This window comes from Dermacentor albipictus, chromosome 4 (assembly GCF_038994185.2).
Source record: "Dermacentor albipictus isolate Rhodes 1998 colony chromosome 4, USDA_Dalb.pri_finalv2, whole genome shotgun sequence".
Lineage (NCBI taxonomy): Eukaryota > Metazoa > Arthropoda > Arachnida > Ixodida > Ixodidae > Dermacentor > Dermacentor albipictus.
In genome coordinates, this window is record NC_091824.1 from 161,525,900 (window position 1) to 161,537,816 (window position 11,917).

The 11,917-nt window shown below is 47.5% G+C and overlaps 1 protein-coding gene across 1 annotated transcript in view; it reads right to left on the reverse strand.

Annotated features, from left to right (window-relative positions):
* The window catches only part of LOC135899988 (uncharacterized), a 219,384-nt gene extending 212,886 nt beyond the window's left edge, over positions 1-6,498 (reverse strand). The window contains exon 1 of the mRNA XM_065429406.2: positions 6,072-6,498. Coding sequence (XP_065285478.1) covers positions 6,072-6,237 — 166 coding nt within the window. The 5' untranslated portion in view covers positions 6,238-6,498. The remainder of the gene's footprint in view (positions 1-6,071) is intronic.
* Positions 6,499-11,917: the final 5,419 nt, after the last annotated feature.

Here is an 11,917-nt window from a genome sequence, read left to right on the forward strand (position 1 = left end):
TCAGGGTTCCCTGTGATTAATTGGCTTAGGTAAGCGTGCTCCTTCACAGTCTCACAGTCTCTAGAGGCCCACTGGTGATCCTGATCTCTTGTTCCTTTGCCCAGCTATTTATCAGTAACTTTATCTTCTGCATATTAATATTCAACCCCACGGTTACACTCTCTCTGTTAAGGTCTCCAATGATTTGTTGTAACTCGTCTGCATTGTTGTTCAATAGAACAATGTCATCGGCAAACCGAAGGTTGCTGAGATATTCGCCGTCGATCTTTACTCCTAAGCCTTCCCAGCTTAATAGCTTGAATTCTTCTAAGCAAGCAGTGAATAGCTTGGGAGAAATTGTGTCTCCCTGACTGACCCCTTTCTCTATAGGTATCTCCCTGCTTTTCTTGTGTAGAATTAAGGTAGCTGTAGAACCTCTGTAGATATTCTTACGCGAAAGACGAGTCAGTAAGACGATAAACTATTTATAGGTTATATTTACAACAACGCTTGCAGCGCTGACCGGTTAGATTCACAGCGCGAGCCCAGTTCGTTCTTCCTCCTCTTTTCTGGAGTGATGGCACCCACGCGCCTCGTTCAAACAAATACCACACGCATGTAGCAATATTACTCCGCCAGTTAATCACAGAAGCAAACAAAATCATCGTCATGCGGCCTTATCAAAATGGCGTCGTGCTTGATAGCTCCGGATCGTCCGCTGTTCTTGAAGAGTTTTTCCATCGGCGGAACCAATGAGGTATGCAACAGGCATGGACAAAGTGTACAGAGTCTGAGTATATTTCACTCTTCAAAAGTCTGCGGGACAGTTCTTTTCACTGCTGAGCCGATTTACTCATGAAACTTCACTGTCAACTGAAGTGAAGCTTGACAATAAATGGTTGCAGCGAAGCAAGCATTTCAGTTCAATAAAGAATTAGGCTTTCGTCACTCCACTGTAATAGGCGAGGGAAAACGTGTAAAATTAAGCGCTAATAATTTTACTATTTTGTGGTTACCGCCTTATTTGGGTAACAGGAAAAGTTTGAAGTACGGATTATTGGAAGCCTCGTGGAGGAACAGTGGCTGGTTGTAATGAGGGCGTGGGCGAGGCTTCACTGTACACTTAAGTTGTCTCCGACTATAGTAGCAGTTCTTGTATTAGCTCTGGAAGAATTACAGCGAAATATATATTTGCGGAACAATCACAGTTCTTTTGGATTCCTCGTTTACTGCTCCAAGTGCGAAAACGACTCGTGTGGTTATTTGGGAAGTTGCGTACCGCTGTGTGGCCGCCAGTCCCATACAACCGCGTAGAGCGCAGGATACTGCGATTGTAGACGTACTGCGCCCACCGCGAAAGGTTAGAAAAACACCCACATAAGCACAATAGAGAAGTGGCTACGGGAGGCAGTTCGACCGATAACTGTAGAACCGTCATTCAAAACACGTAATTGTTCTCCGCTTCCGACGGCGTTTTCTCTACTTCCTATTTAAATAAAAAGATGTTGATCCATAAATATTTTATGAAGCAAGGGTTATATTTGTTAGATTTGTTGTTAAATTCGCTTTTCCTTGCAGTTTGGTTGTTGCCTTGGCTCTCTCCCTTAGTAGACCGCTTGATTTCTCAACTCCTTGCGATTTTTGTTTCCAGTTGCCAATTTTGCATGAAAAGTGCTATCCATTAAGGAAAACCCAGACGAGGTAACGGGCGACAGTCATCTTGATTATCGGTTTGAGGGTTATTGCAGGTTTTCGTGATGGATGCTGTTTCACATTATTTTATTTCCCACCTTATCTAACCCATATCACGTGTATATGATTCCGGGCATCTGCCAGCGTCTCGACGAGCTGTCATTCAAGGAAATAATGAAGCAAAAGGAAACGTTAAACGCAATTCGCGTTTTCTCCGCCCGCAACTCGTTCCACGAGAGTACAGACCAGCTGACTAACAGCCGCATCCCTTTCCTGGTCCCAGGATGAGCCTAAACAAAGAAGGTTGAACTAACAAAAGCAACAGCTATGCGCGTGACAGTTGAATGGATGGTTACAAATGAACGCATCTTGAGTTGATCTCGCGGGCGCCGGATCTATGAAAACTGGCCTTCACATCCCAAGAGATGCTGATAACTACCGCCATCCAAAAGGAGTGAAAAAGGCAGCATAATGCTGACCGATGAATAGCTGCCAAGTCTCAACATTGATCTGGCAGCGCTTTAGGAATGTGTGAGAAGTGGTGGCGTGGGTGGAGAGGGGGGGGTATGCCACTTGATTTCGGGGGGGGGGGGCCCGGGCCCCCCCGGGCCCCCCCTTGGGTACGTGCCTGACCCTATGTTTCGACAGTGCTACTACGTTTCACTTGTAGGGACAACAATCCTGAATAAACACGCCATTACTTTTTTTTTATGCCGATGCGATAAATCATTTGTTACCGAATAACGTGTCATTTCCTACAACATATAAATTGACTCACATAGAGTGTAATTTGGAGCTGTGCATATGAACCACATATAACAAATAAAAATTGGTTGACTGTTACAAAGAAAATCCGAAATATGAGCAACAGCGTGATACATTTAAGCCAGCAAAAGAAAAGTAAACACAATCAGCTCGGTGACGCGGCAAGCCGCAGTGTGGCAAAGTTAGCGAGTATTTTTTTTTTTTTCAGCCAGCCATTTCACATTTGTTGGAAACCTGTGCGTGTAATTGTGTGCTTCCCTCTGACGACTACGGCTATCATGACACCGCTTCGTTTCATGACGAGCATTTCTGCACTGGATTCAGAATATGTATGACATTACGATATTATTTGTCCTCATTCAAACTCTCAAGAAAGTCGGAAAGTTGGTAAAATTACTGGGTTACTTATTCTCAATAAGCTATATCTCATAGAAAAAGGGCAACAAATCTACCAAGGTTGCAAGAAGGGTTTTCTCGCCGCCTACTTTATGAAATATGTAGAACAATATAACTATCGGCAAACGTTGTTAGTTTTATTTGAGAAAGCGATATTACAACTTCTTGTCCTCTATCTTCGCCCATCGCGTTAAGGTCACCATGGAGATTGTCGTGCTCTCTCGGCCACGGGACTGAAATCTCTTGCCCTCGCCTTTCTTGCTGAACGTAAAGAGGATGTGTTGAAAATTCCTCACGGTGCCATGATGAGCGAGGAATTTTCATAGCAGCAACGGCGTTAAGACGTAAGAGATTCTGAGAGCTGTTCACTGTTTGTGATGCGTTACTAAATGTTCCAGAGGTCAGCGTCATTTTCGTCGCTAATTCCCAGACGCATACCAGCCCAAGGCGTGCAATGCATACGGATGTAAGGATCTTGAATTCCACACATTTAATTTACCCCTTTATGGCAGAACAACACTACTCATGCGAAATGCGCGTATTCAGGCAGATATTCAGGCCGAAAGCAGAGCATCTGACACAGCTCCCACGCGGTCCGGTAAACAGCCGCGCACTTCAGTCTGTTCGCACACGGCAATGCCGTGAAAGAGCGGGATCCCACGCATGCGCGAGCTCCCACGCCGTTCGTCCACCCCCCGCGCGGTGAGATGACGTCAGTGAGGAAAGAAAGTATTCGCTGCAAGCCCATAGCGTGATCAAGGCTGTGGTTTCCGAACACACCGAATAGAAATGTGTCGATTTCTATACCCGACATCCTCCTCACTTGACGCGCTGCATAGCTTCAGCCTGTGACCAGAAAAAGGAAACTCACGTTTTATGCTGGCTACTAAGTAACCCCGAAAATATAGTGTTCTTGCTATGGCTACCTTACTTAAAGGAAAATATATAGGGCGACACGATTCGGAAGCTTTAGCGCGAAAGACCGACAAACCCTGCACAGCACCATTTCCAACATGCGCTGAGGAAAAGTCCTACGCGTCTTTCTTCAGTAGTAATATTGTTTAGCAGGTTTTAGCCAACTGCGCAAGCTGTCCTCATTCCGTATCGTTATACTTTCAAGAAAAGTCCCATTACAGATGAGAAGGGTGGATTAAAACTAAGCTGTGCAGACGTAGAGACCAATACAACTGATGCGCCACTATAAAATGGGGCTGAAGGGATATTGAAAGACCGTCGCGATTGCACCCATTACTCGAGGAAAGAGGTTTAACTCTCCAACGTACGCGAAAAATGATGGTGCAAGGAATTTCATGAAAACGCACCCCTGAAAGTTGCACTAGGAAGCGCAATGAAGAAATTCATCAACTGCAGAAGCATTCATTGTGAAAAAAAGAAATGACGTCACAGGAAATGAGCAAAAGGGAAACTTCTCGCCGTGCAGCAGGTTGGAGTAAGTTCGCAGACAGTGCTGTTGGTCGGGAATTGAATCAACAGAAGGAAGCGATCGAGGATAGCAGTTGCCCCACCTGGGTACCTCTTCCAATATCACTGGGCTATATCAGTACACGTTCAGCTCAGTATAGCACGGAGTCGTTTTACTGCTAATGTTCCGCTAGTAATAACAAAATTGAACAAGAGTTCATAAAACGCCCAAGGGCTTGTGTATTGAACGAGAAGTGGTTGCGTGTGTCGCATATATTTCATTTCTCGATGTCGTTCGTAGTGCAAAGACTTAAACGCTTTAAAACTCGGTTGTCGAACAGCAGCAACTCACGGTAAAAGCTTTTGTCACAGTAGACCTGTCAGCGCCGATTTTGCGAGGGTCATATTCGAGTCCCCCCCCCCCCCCCACCCCCCGATCAGACGTGAAGTCGGTTTCTTAGCACTGTCAGAACACCGCTCAGAATGACTGTCAGCGATCGTGAGCCAAGAAAGAGCCGTATCCATACAATGCCTATACTGGAAGTTTACCTCAGTGAACCAGGCTGCCATTGGTCAATCCAGTGGCAAATACAGAACGCCTTTTTGTCCCAACCCGCCCATGTCATTTATTAAACAAAAATTACAAATATTAAACAATAGACAAGAACCACCAAATTATACATCATATATATAGATAACTCATGGACTACTTTGTCTATTTTTAATTCGTTTTTTTTTATTCTTGACGTAAGCTATCGAACTTGTGGGACAATATTTTATCAAACCTACGTGCCGTAAGTATATGGATTACCATAGATAGTCTTACCAACTCGAAAAAACATCCACTATAGACTTCCTATGCCCTCTTAGAATGAATTTTTTCATTGGACGATAACGCCCTTGTGCTACGCCATGGGCGATTCAGGTAATGACATAGAGCAGTCGCGGCTACTGTTTGAAGAAGGCAGCTGTTCGTTGCTTGGCTTGTTAATGCGAGCGCAAAGAACGGCTGAGAGGTAAGCATCTGTTCTGACTCTGCTTCATAGACTACTATTCACTGGTGGCTGACTGACACCGGTGACAGATGGCACAGACGACACGGCGTTTTCTCCAAGTATGCAAAAGTTATCTGCTAGCATCCCATGGTCTTATGAAGCATCGTAAAATTTCTGGAGAGCTCCGAAGACGATGTCAAACATCGAGACGAAACTAGCGATAAGTTCACTTTTTTTCCTTCACATATCGCCTGTTTCAGAACGCGGTAGTGGTTATAACGCCAACAAGGTCATGCCCAGCGACAGAACGGGAAGAACACGCGCGAGTCGCAGTGACGCGCGCAGAAGGGGAACGTACTGCCACAGGTGTATTCTCTATGTGTACCGTAAGTAAAGATCTTCGTTCCCTAGACGTCTCTCAGTAGCAGTATTCCTCTCAATGCTATTTCTACGCGAGCAGTGCAGTCTCTGATTTCACGAGATACCGATCAGAAGCACCGAATGCTAGGCGTGTTGGTATACCATACTGAGGAAGACTAGCGCAATAAACAAGAGAAAAGAAGGAAACACGGCACAAGCACAGACTAGCGACTGTCTCTGACGTTGCCAGTCTGCGCTTGTGTCGTGTTCTCGTCCCCTGCTTATCGCACTGTTCTTCGAAGATAGCGATCAGCTAGGACACGCGGCTTTTCCCATCAAATGCCCACGTGCACCGCAGATAGGGCCCTCGTGCCAGTGCTGTTCAGTAGTGGTCTTCGTTTCAGAGGCAGCCACGATTACCGGTCAACGCATTACCGATCGGAAGGAACGGCACCAACTCACCGTTTTCCGCGTGTTTCGTCTGGGCAGTCTCTCCGATGCGGGGGTTATCCTGAGCGGGCACTGCCGTAGCAACGACGAGGCTCCCGCCGTCTTTTTCGCACAGTACGGCGACCGCCAGTGCGAACACCACCAATAACGCGGCGCAGAATTCACATGGGAAGCGCATCGCCTTCTCCGCTACAGCGACGGCTAAGGCGCCGTCGTTGTCTCGTGACACGTGTGTATCCGCCGCAGAAACGAAAACCCTGAAGAGGCTGACGCGCGCGCGCGCGCCCACGAAACACACACGGAGAGCACAAAGCGCGCGACGGAGGCGCGGCTTCGCTCACTGCTCCTGGAACTGGGGCTCCGGTCCGCAGCTGCACAGCACACGAGCGGAGCGCGCGTTCTGTGACGCGCTGCTGTGCGCTTTCTTTCTGCGGAGGAGCCTGCCTGGAGCGCCCCGCTACGAGGAGGAGCACGTGGTTCTCGCGCGGTCGATTGACGGCGGCAGCTCGCCTGAACAGCGCCGCCTTTCGGTAGCCTCGGGAAGTGGAAAGTGGGAGACCCGTCCGGTCACACACGCACGCATATACACCTTCTCTTTCCATCCTCACCTATAACTCTCACGGAATCCGCTTACTTCATTGCTGTTGTTGCGGTTCCTTTCTCCTCGCACGAGGAAGATTCGAACGCTCGCCTCCCGCTTCGTGCAGGCTCTTCTTTCAGACGTTGCTCCTCCTCCGGGATGCGAAACAGCCCGCTGAGAGGGAGCTGCTTCACGGAGGGCGCGCGAGCTGCTGTCACTAAGGAGAAGCGTGCTTTACGGGACAACCATCGTGCATGACCGGTGTGTTGCATAGTGAATTCGTTTCCCCTACCGATGATAACCTGCCAACGAGATTAACTGTCAGAGAATGCCCAGCTTTGTAATAAAAGTGAGTACGATATCAGTACGATTCGCGTCCGGCAAGTTAGTGGGCTGCGGCACCCGCCGAGGTTACGGCCAACAGTTCTTGCTTCCCGGTGGCTTCCTTGGCCGGCTGGACAACCCAGAGTTGTTCTTCCAGGTTCGAGCTGAGCAGCGTGGCCTGCCGTCGAGCGCAGAGGCTGTCCATGGAAGTCTTGCTCTTGCTTTCGTGTATTAGTCCCTGGCATTCCCATAGCATGTGTTCTAGCGTGGTTTTGGTGCCGCACACTTTGCGTCTGTCCGTTGTGTACATGTCTGGATAACTAGCCCGCATTAGTGTCGGACTCTTGTATGATTTGGTTTGTAGTTGTCGCCACTGGACAGCTTGCGATCTACTGAGTTGTGGATAAGTGCATCTATGCATCTTGCAATGGTTGTTCATGTCGTTGAACCTGGTCATTCTGTCCTCCCATTCCCATACTTTGGAGGGCCCTGACCAGGGGTCTACGTTCGTGGCAGCTCGGAAAGTGAGTCCTCGAGCTACGTTGTGTGCTCCCGCGTTAGGGTTGTCCTCTCCCGTTGAGTCGGGGGTGTGTGCTGGTATCCATAGCATTTGGACGCATCTGTCTTCCCTTGTTGTGTTGCTTTTCTGAGTATGTTTAACGCCTCAGATGCCATCCAGCCGTTCGCGGAGTTGCGTACTGCCATCTGGGAATCACTGATTATGTAGTACGCGTTGGTTAGTGCTATGGCTAACGCTAAAGCTGCTTCCTCCACCGTTTCGATGCATGTCATGTTTATATTCAAGCTTGTACGGCATTGTCTGTTGTGGTTAAGTACTGCTGCTACAAAGCTGCGTTTGTGTTTTTAACGTGCGGCATCTACAGAGACCGCGCCCTTGTTTCTTCCGTAGTTCTTCGCCATGTTCTTTGCCCTGTTTTTTTTCTCTTGCCCTCGTGGTGTACAGGATGCATATTCTTGCGTAGTGGGGGTACCATGAGTTTGGCCTTTATTTCCCGTTTGTCTCCGTGTTGTGCGTGGTAGCGGATCCCTAATTTATCTAGGATGTCTCTGCAGTCGTCTTCGAGTGGCGTTCGTAGTTCCTCTAGCGTATTGCGCAGTCCCAGCTCTAAGGGTTTCTCTGCGCTCGGGCTTAGCATGAGTCCAATTGTTTGTTTATATACCTTCCTAATCAGGCCGTCCAGCTTCTTCTTTTCTGCGGCGTTCCACCTGCGGTATGCCGCCACATACGGATGGTGGGCAGATTGTTCTAGAGAAACTGGCCACCCTGTGTACGCAATGCCTCATAACGTCGAGCGTACCGGAATCTTGGAAAAACGCTAACATAATCCCAATCCATAAGAAATGGGACGCCAAAGACTTGAAAAACTATAGACCGATCAGCTTACTGTCCATTGCCTACAAACTATTTACTAAGGTAATCGCAAATAGAATCAGGAACACCTTAGACTTCTGTCAAGCAAAGGACCAGGCAGGATTCCGTAAAGGCTACTCAACAACAGATCATATTCACACTATCAATCAGGTGATAGAGAAATGTGCGGAATACAACCAACCCTTATATATAGCTTTCATTGATTACGAGAAAGCATTTGATTCTGTCGAAACCTCAGCAGTCATGGAGGCATTACGGAATCAGGGTGTAGACAAGCCATATGTAAAAATACTGAAAAATATCTATAGCGGCTCCACAGCCACCGTAGTCCTCCATAAAGAAAGCAACAAAATCCCAATAAAAAAAGGCGTTAGGCAGGGAGATACGATCTCTCCAATGCTATTCACAGCGTGTTTACAGGAGGTATTCAGAGACCTGGATTGGGAAGAAATTGAGATAAAAGTTAATGGAGAATACCTTAGTAACTTGCGATTCGCTGATGATATTGCCTTGCTTAGTAACTCAGGGGACCAACTGCAATGCATGCTCACTGACCTGGAGAGGCAAAGCAGAAGAGTGGGTCTAAAAATTCATCTGCAGAAAACTAAAGTAATGTTTAACAGTCTCGGAAGAGAACAGCAGTTTACAATAGGCAGCGAGGCACTGGAAGTCGTAAGGGAATACATCTACTTAGGGCAGGTAGTGACTGCGGATCCGGATCGTGAGACAGAAATAATCAGAAGAATAAGAATGGGCTGAGGTGCGTTTGGCAGGCATTCTCAGATCATGAACAGCAGGTTGCCATTATCCCTCAAAAGAAAAGTGTTTAATAGCTGTGTCTTACCAGTACTCACCTACGGGGCAGAAACCTGGAGGCTTACGAAAAGGGTTCTACTCAAATTGAGGACGACGCAGCGAGCTATGGAAAGAAGAATGATAGGTGTAACGTTAAGGGATAAGAAAAGAGCAGATTGGGTGAGGGAACAAACGCGAGTTAATGACATCTTAGTTGAAATCAAGGAAAAGAAATGGGCATGGGCAGGACATGTAATGAGGAGGGAAGATAACCGATGGTCATTAAGGGTTACGGACTGGATTCCAAGGGAAGGGAAGCGTAGCAGGGGACGGCAGAAAGTTGGGTGGGCGGATGAGATTAAGAAATTTGCAGGAACAGCATGGCCACAATTAGTACATGACCGGGGTTGTTGGAGAAATATGGGAGAGGCCTTTGCCCTGCAGTGGGCGTAACCAGGCTGATGATGATGATGATGATGACGTGATCTGACTTATGACGAACGCCTGGATGATTCTCAAGCCCTCATGCCGGTTGGTGACTATTTTGATCAAGCGCATCATCTGGTAAACTTTGGCTTAGATTTTGCGAATGGTTTCTCCATTGGTGCCCTTGGCTTCTCTGATCATTCCCAACACCCCTAGCTTCTCGACTTTAGGTGTGGGCTGTCCATCTTGGGTCTTGAGTTGTGTGTCTGTGTAGGATTGTGTGCTGTGGTCCTTGGGAGGTCTTCCTTTTAGCGTTGGTCTGTACAGCAACAGCTCAGCTTTTTCGGCTGAGCATGTTAGACCGGTGCCTTCTAGGTGTTTCTCGACTGTTTCAACTGCTTCTTGTAGTCTCTGTTCAATCGACAATCGATCCATCACTTCCATCGTTTATCCATAGCGTGATGTCGTCTGCATAGATTGTGTGGTTAAGTCCTTCGATTCCCTGTAGTTTGTTAGGAATACCAATCAGAGCCAGGTTAAAGACCATAGGTGATATAACCGATCCCTGCGGTATGCCTCCAATGCCAATAGGCACTTTCTTGCACGCGAGATCTCCTACCGTGATTTTTGTTTCTCTGCCCATTAAGAAGTTTCGTATATAGTTGTACGTCCACTTGCCCAAGTCAAGGTTGCTCATTTGATGACGTGTGGTTTGGTGTGCCACAGTGCCGAGTACCTTCTTGAGATCTAGCCCGAGGATGGCTGGAGTCGACATCCCTAGTTTGTCTATTACTTGCTGCTTCAGTTTCAGCATGGCGTCTTGTGTAGACACGTTACTTCGGAATCCTATCATCGTTTTTGGGAGTAAGCCATTGTCTTCTATGTAGTTGGTGAGCCTTGCGAGGAAGGCAGGCTCCGTTAGTTTGCCCACGCGGGAAGTTAACGATATGGGTCTTAGATTCCCGAGTTGTAGCTATTTGCCAGGCTTGGGCATTAGGATGACTTGTGCCTCTTCCACTGCTGCGGTATTTTTCCTTGTTTCCAGCACTCGTTGATATATTCTGTTTGTCAATGGACGCGTCGTCCAGGTTTCTGGGTGTCTTGTTTGTGAGGGCGTCTAGGCCCGGTGCCGATTTAGTGTTTAGTTTGTGCAGGACTGCTTTTATTTGTGATTCGCTAACTCTTCATCGAGGTCGGAATTCTGTTCTCCCTCGTAATCGGGATGGATACACGGCGATGCCTGTCATATGTATTTGAGGTCGCCCTCTTTCAAGAATTTTTGCTCAGTTCCTTTATACGCGTATAGGATCTTGTGTAGGTTTTGCCTGTGCAGCGTTTTTGTTTCCTCTGGGTTAAGGAGATATTTGAGCAACCTCCACGTCTTGCTCGTGCTCGGTTGCTCATCTATACCCGTGCATAGTTTCTCCATTGTTGTATTTGGAGCTGTTGTGTATATCGTTCTATTTCTTTGCTTAGTAAGACTATCTTCTTCCTTATTCGCTTGTTATGTTTCTGCGTTTTCCATCATTTCTGCAGCCCTTGTATGGCCTCCCGCATGTGCGAGAGCCTGCTGTCTATCGCTTGTAGCTGAGCCTACTGCGGGATCACGTGCATTGATTTGCAGATATCTTCCTTTAAGTTGGCTCTCCACTGATCAATGTCTGCAATGGTTTCTGTGTTCTTCTCTTCCCTTATTTTCCTGAATTTCACCCAATCAACTAATTTGTATTGATTACCCCTGCGTTTTTGGGGCTTCCATTGAGCTGGATTTTGATTATCGTGTGGTCGCTCCCTAGGTCTTCCTGTTTACTTAGTCATCTTATTGACTCAGTCATCTTATTGACTGTATATTCTTAGCGAAGGTGAGGTCTGGTGTGGAGTCGTCACAGACGCTGTTGCCTTGCCTTTTGGGCGTCGCTGGGTCCGCGGCGAGGGTTAGGGAGGAGGAGGAAAGAGATAAGGAGAAGGCAGGGAGGTTAACCAGAATAACGTCCGGTTTGCTACCCTACACCGGGGGAATGGGAAAGGGGATAACAAAGATAACAGGGAAAGAGAGGAGGGAAAGAAAGAAGGAAATTGCGGTGAGTTCGCTGACGTGTGTGGGCTTACAGAAATTTCATTAATAGTCACAGATGGTCGCACAAGCCCGTCGTCCTTAAGTAGCGCAAAAGTGCCTTCACCGCTTTATGGGCCGACGGGCGATGGGGGCGCTGTTCCAACAGCACCTGCACAGAAAGCGGCCGATTGTCCAGTTTTTGAAAGGCTTTGGAAAGTTCTTCTCTCTCAGGGGTGTATTGTGGACAGTGGCACAGCAGGTGGTCGATGTTTTCTTCGGTGCCA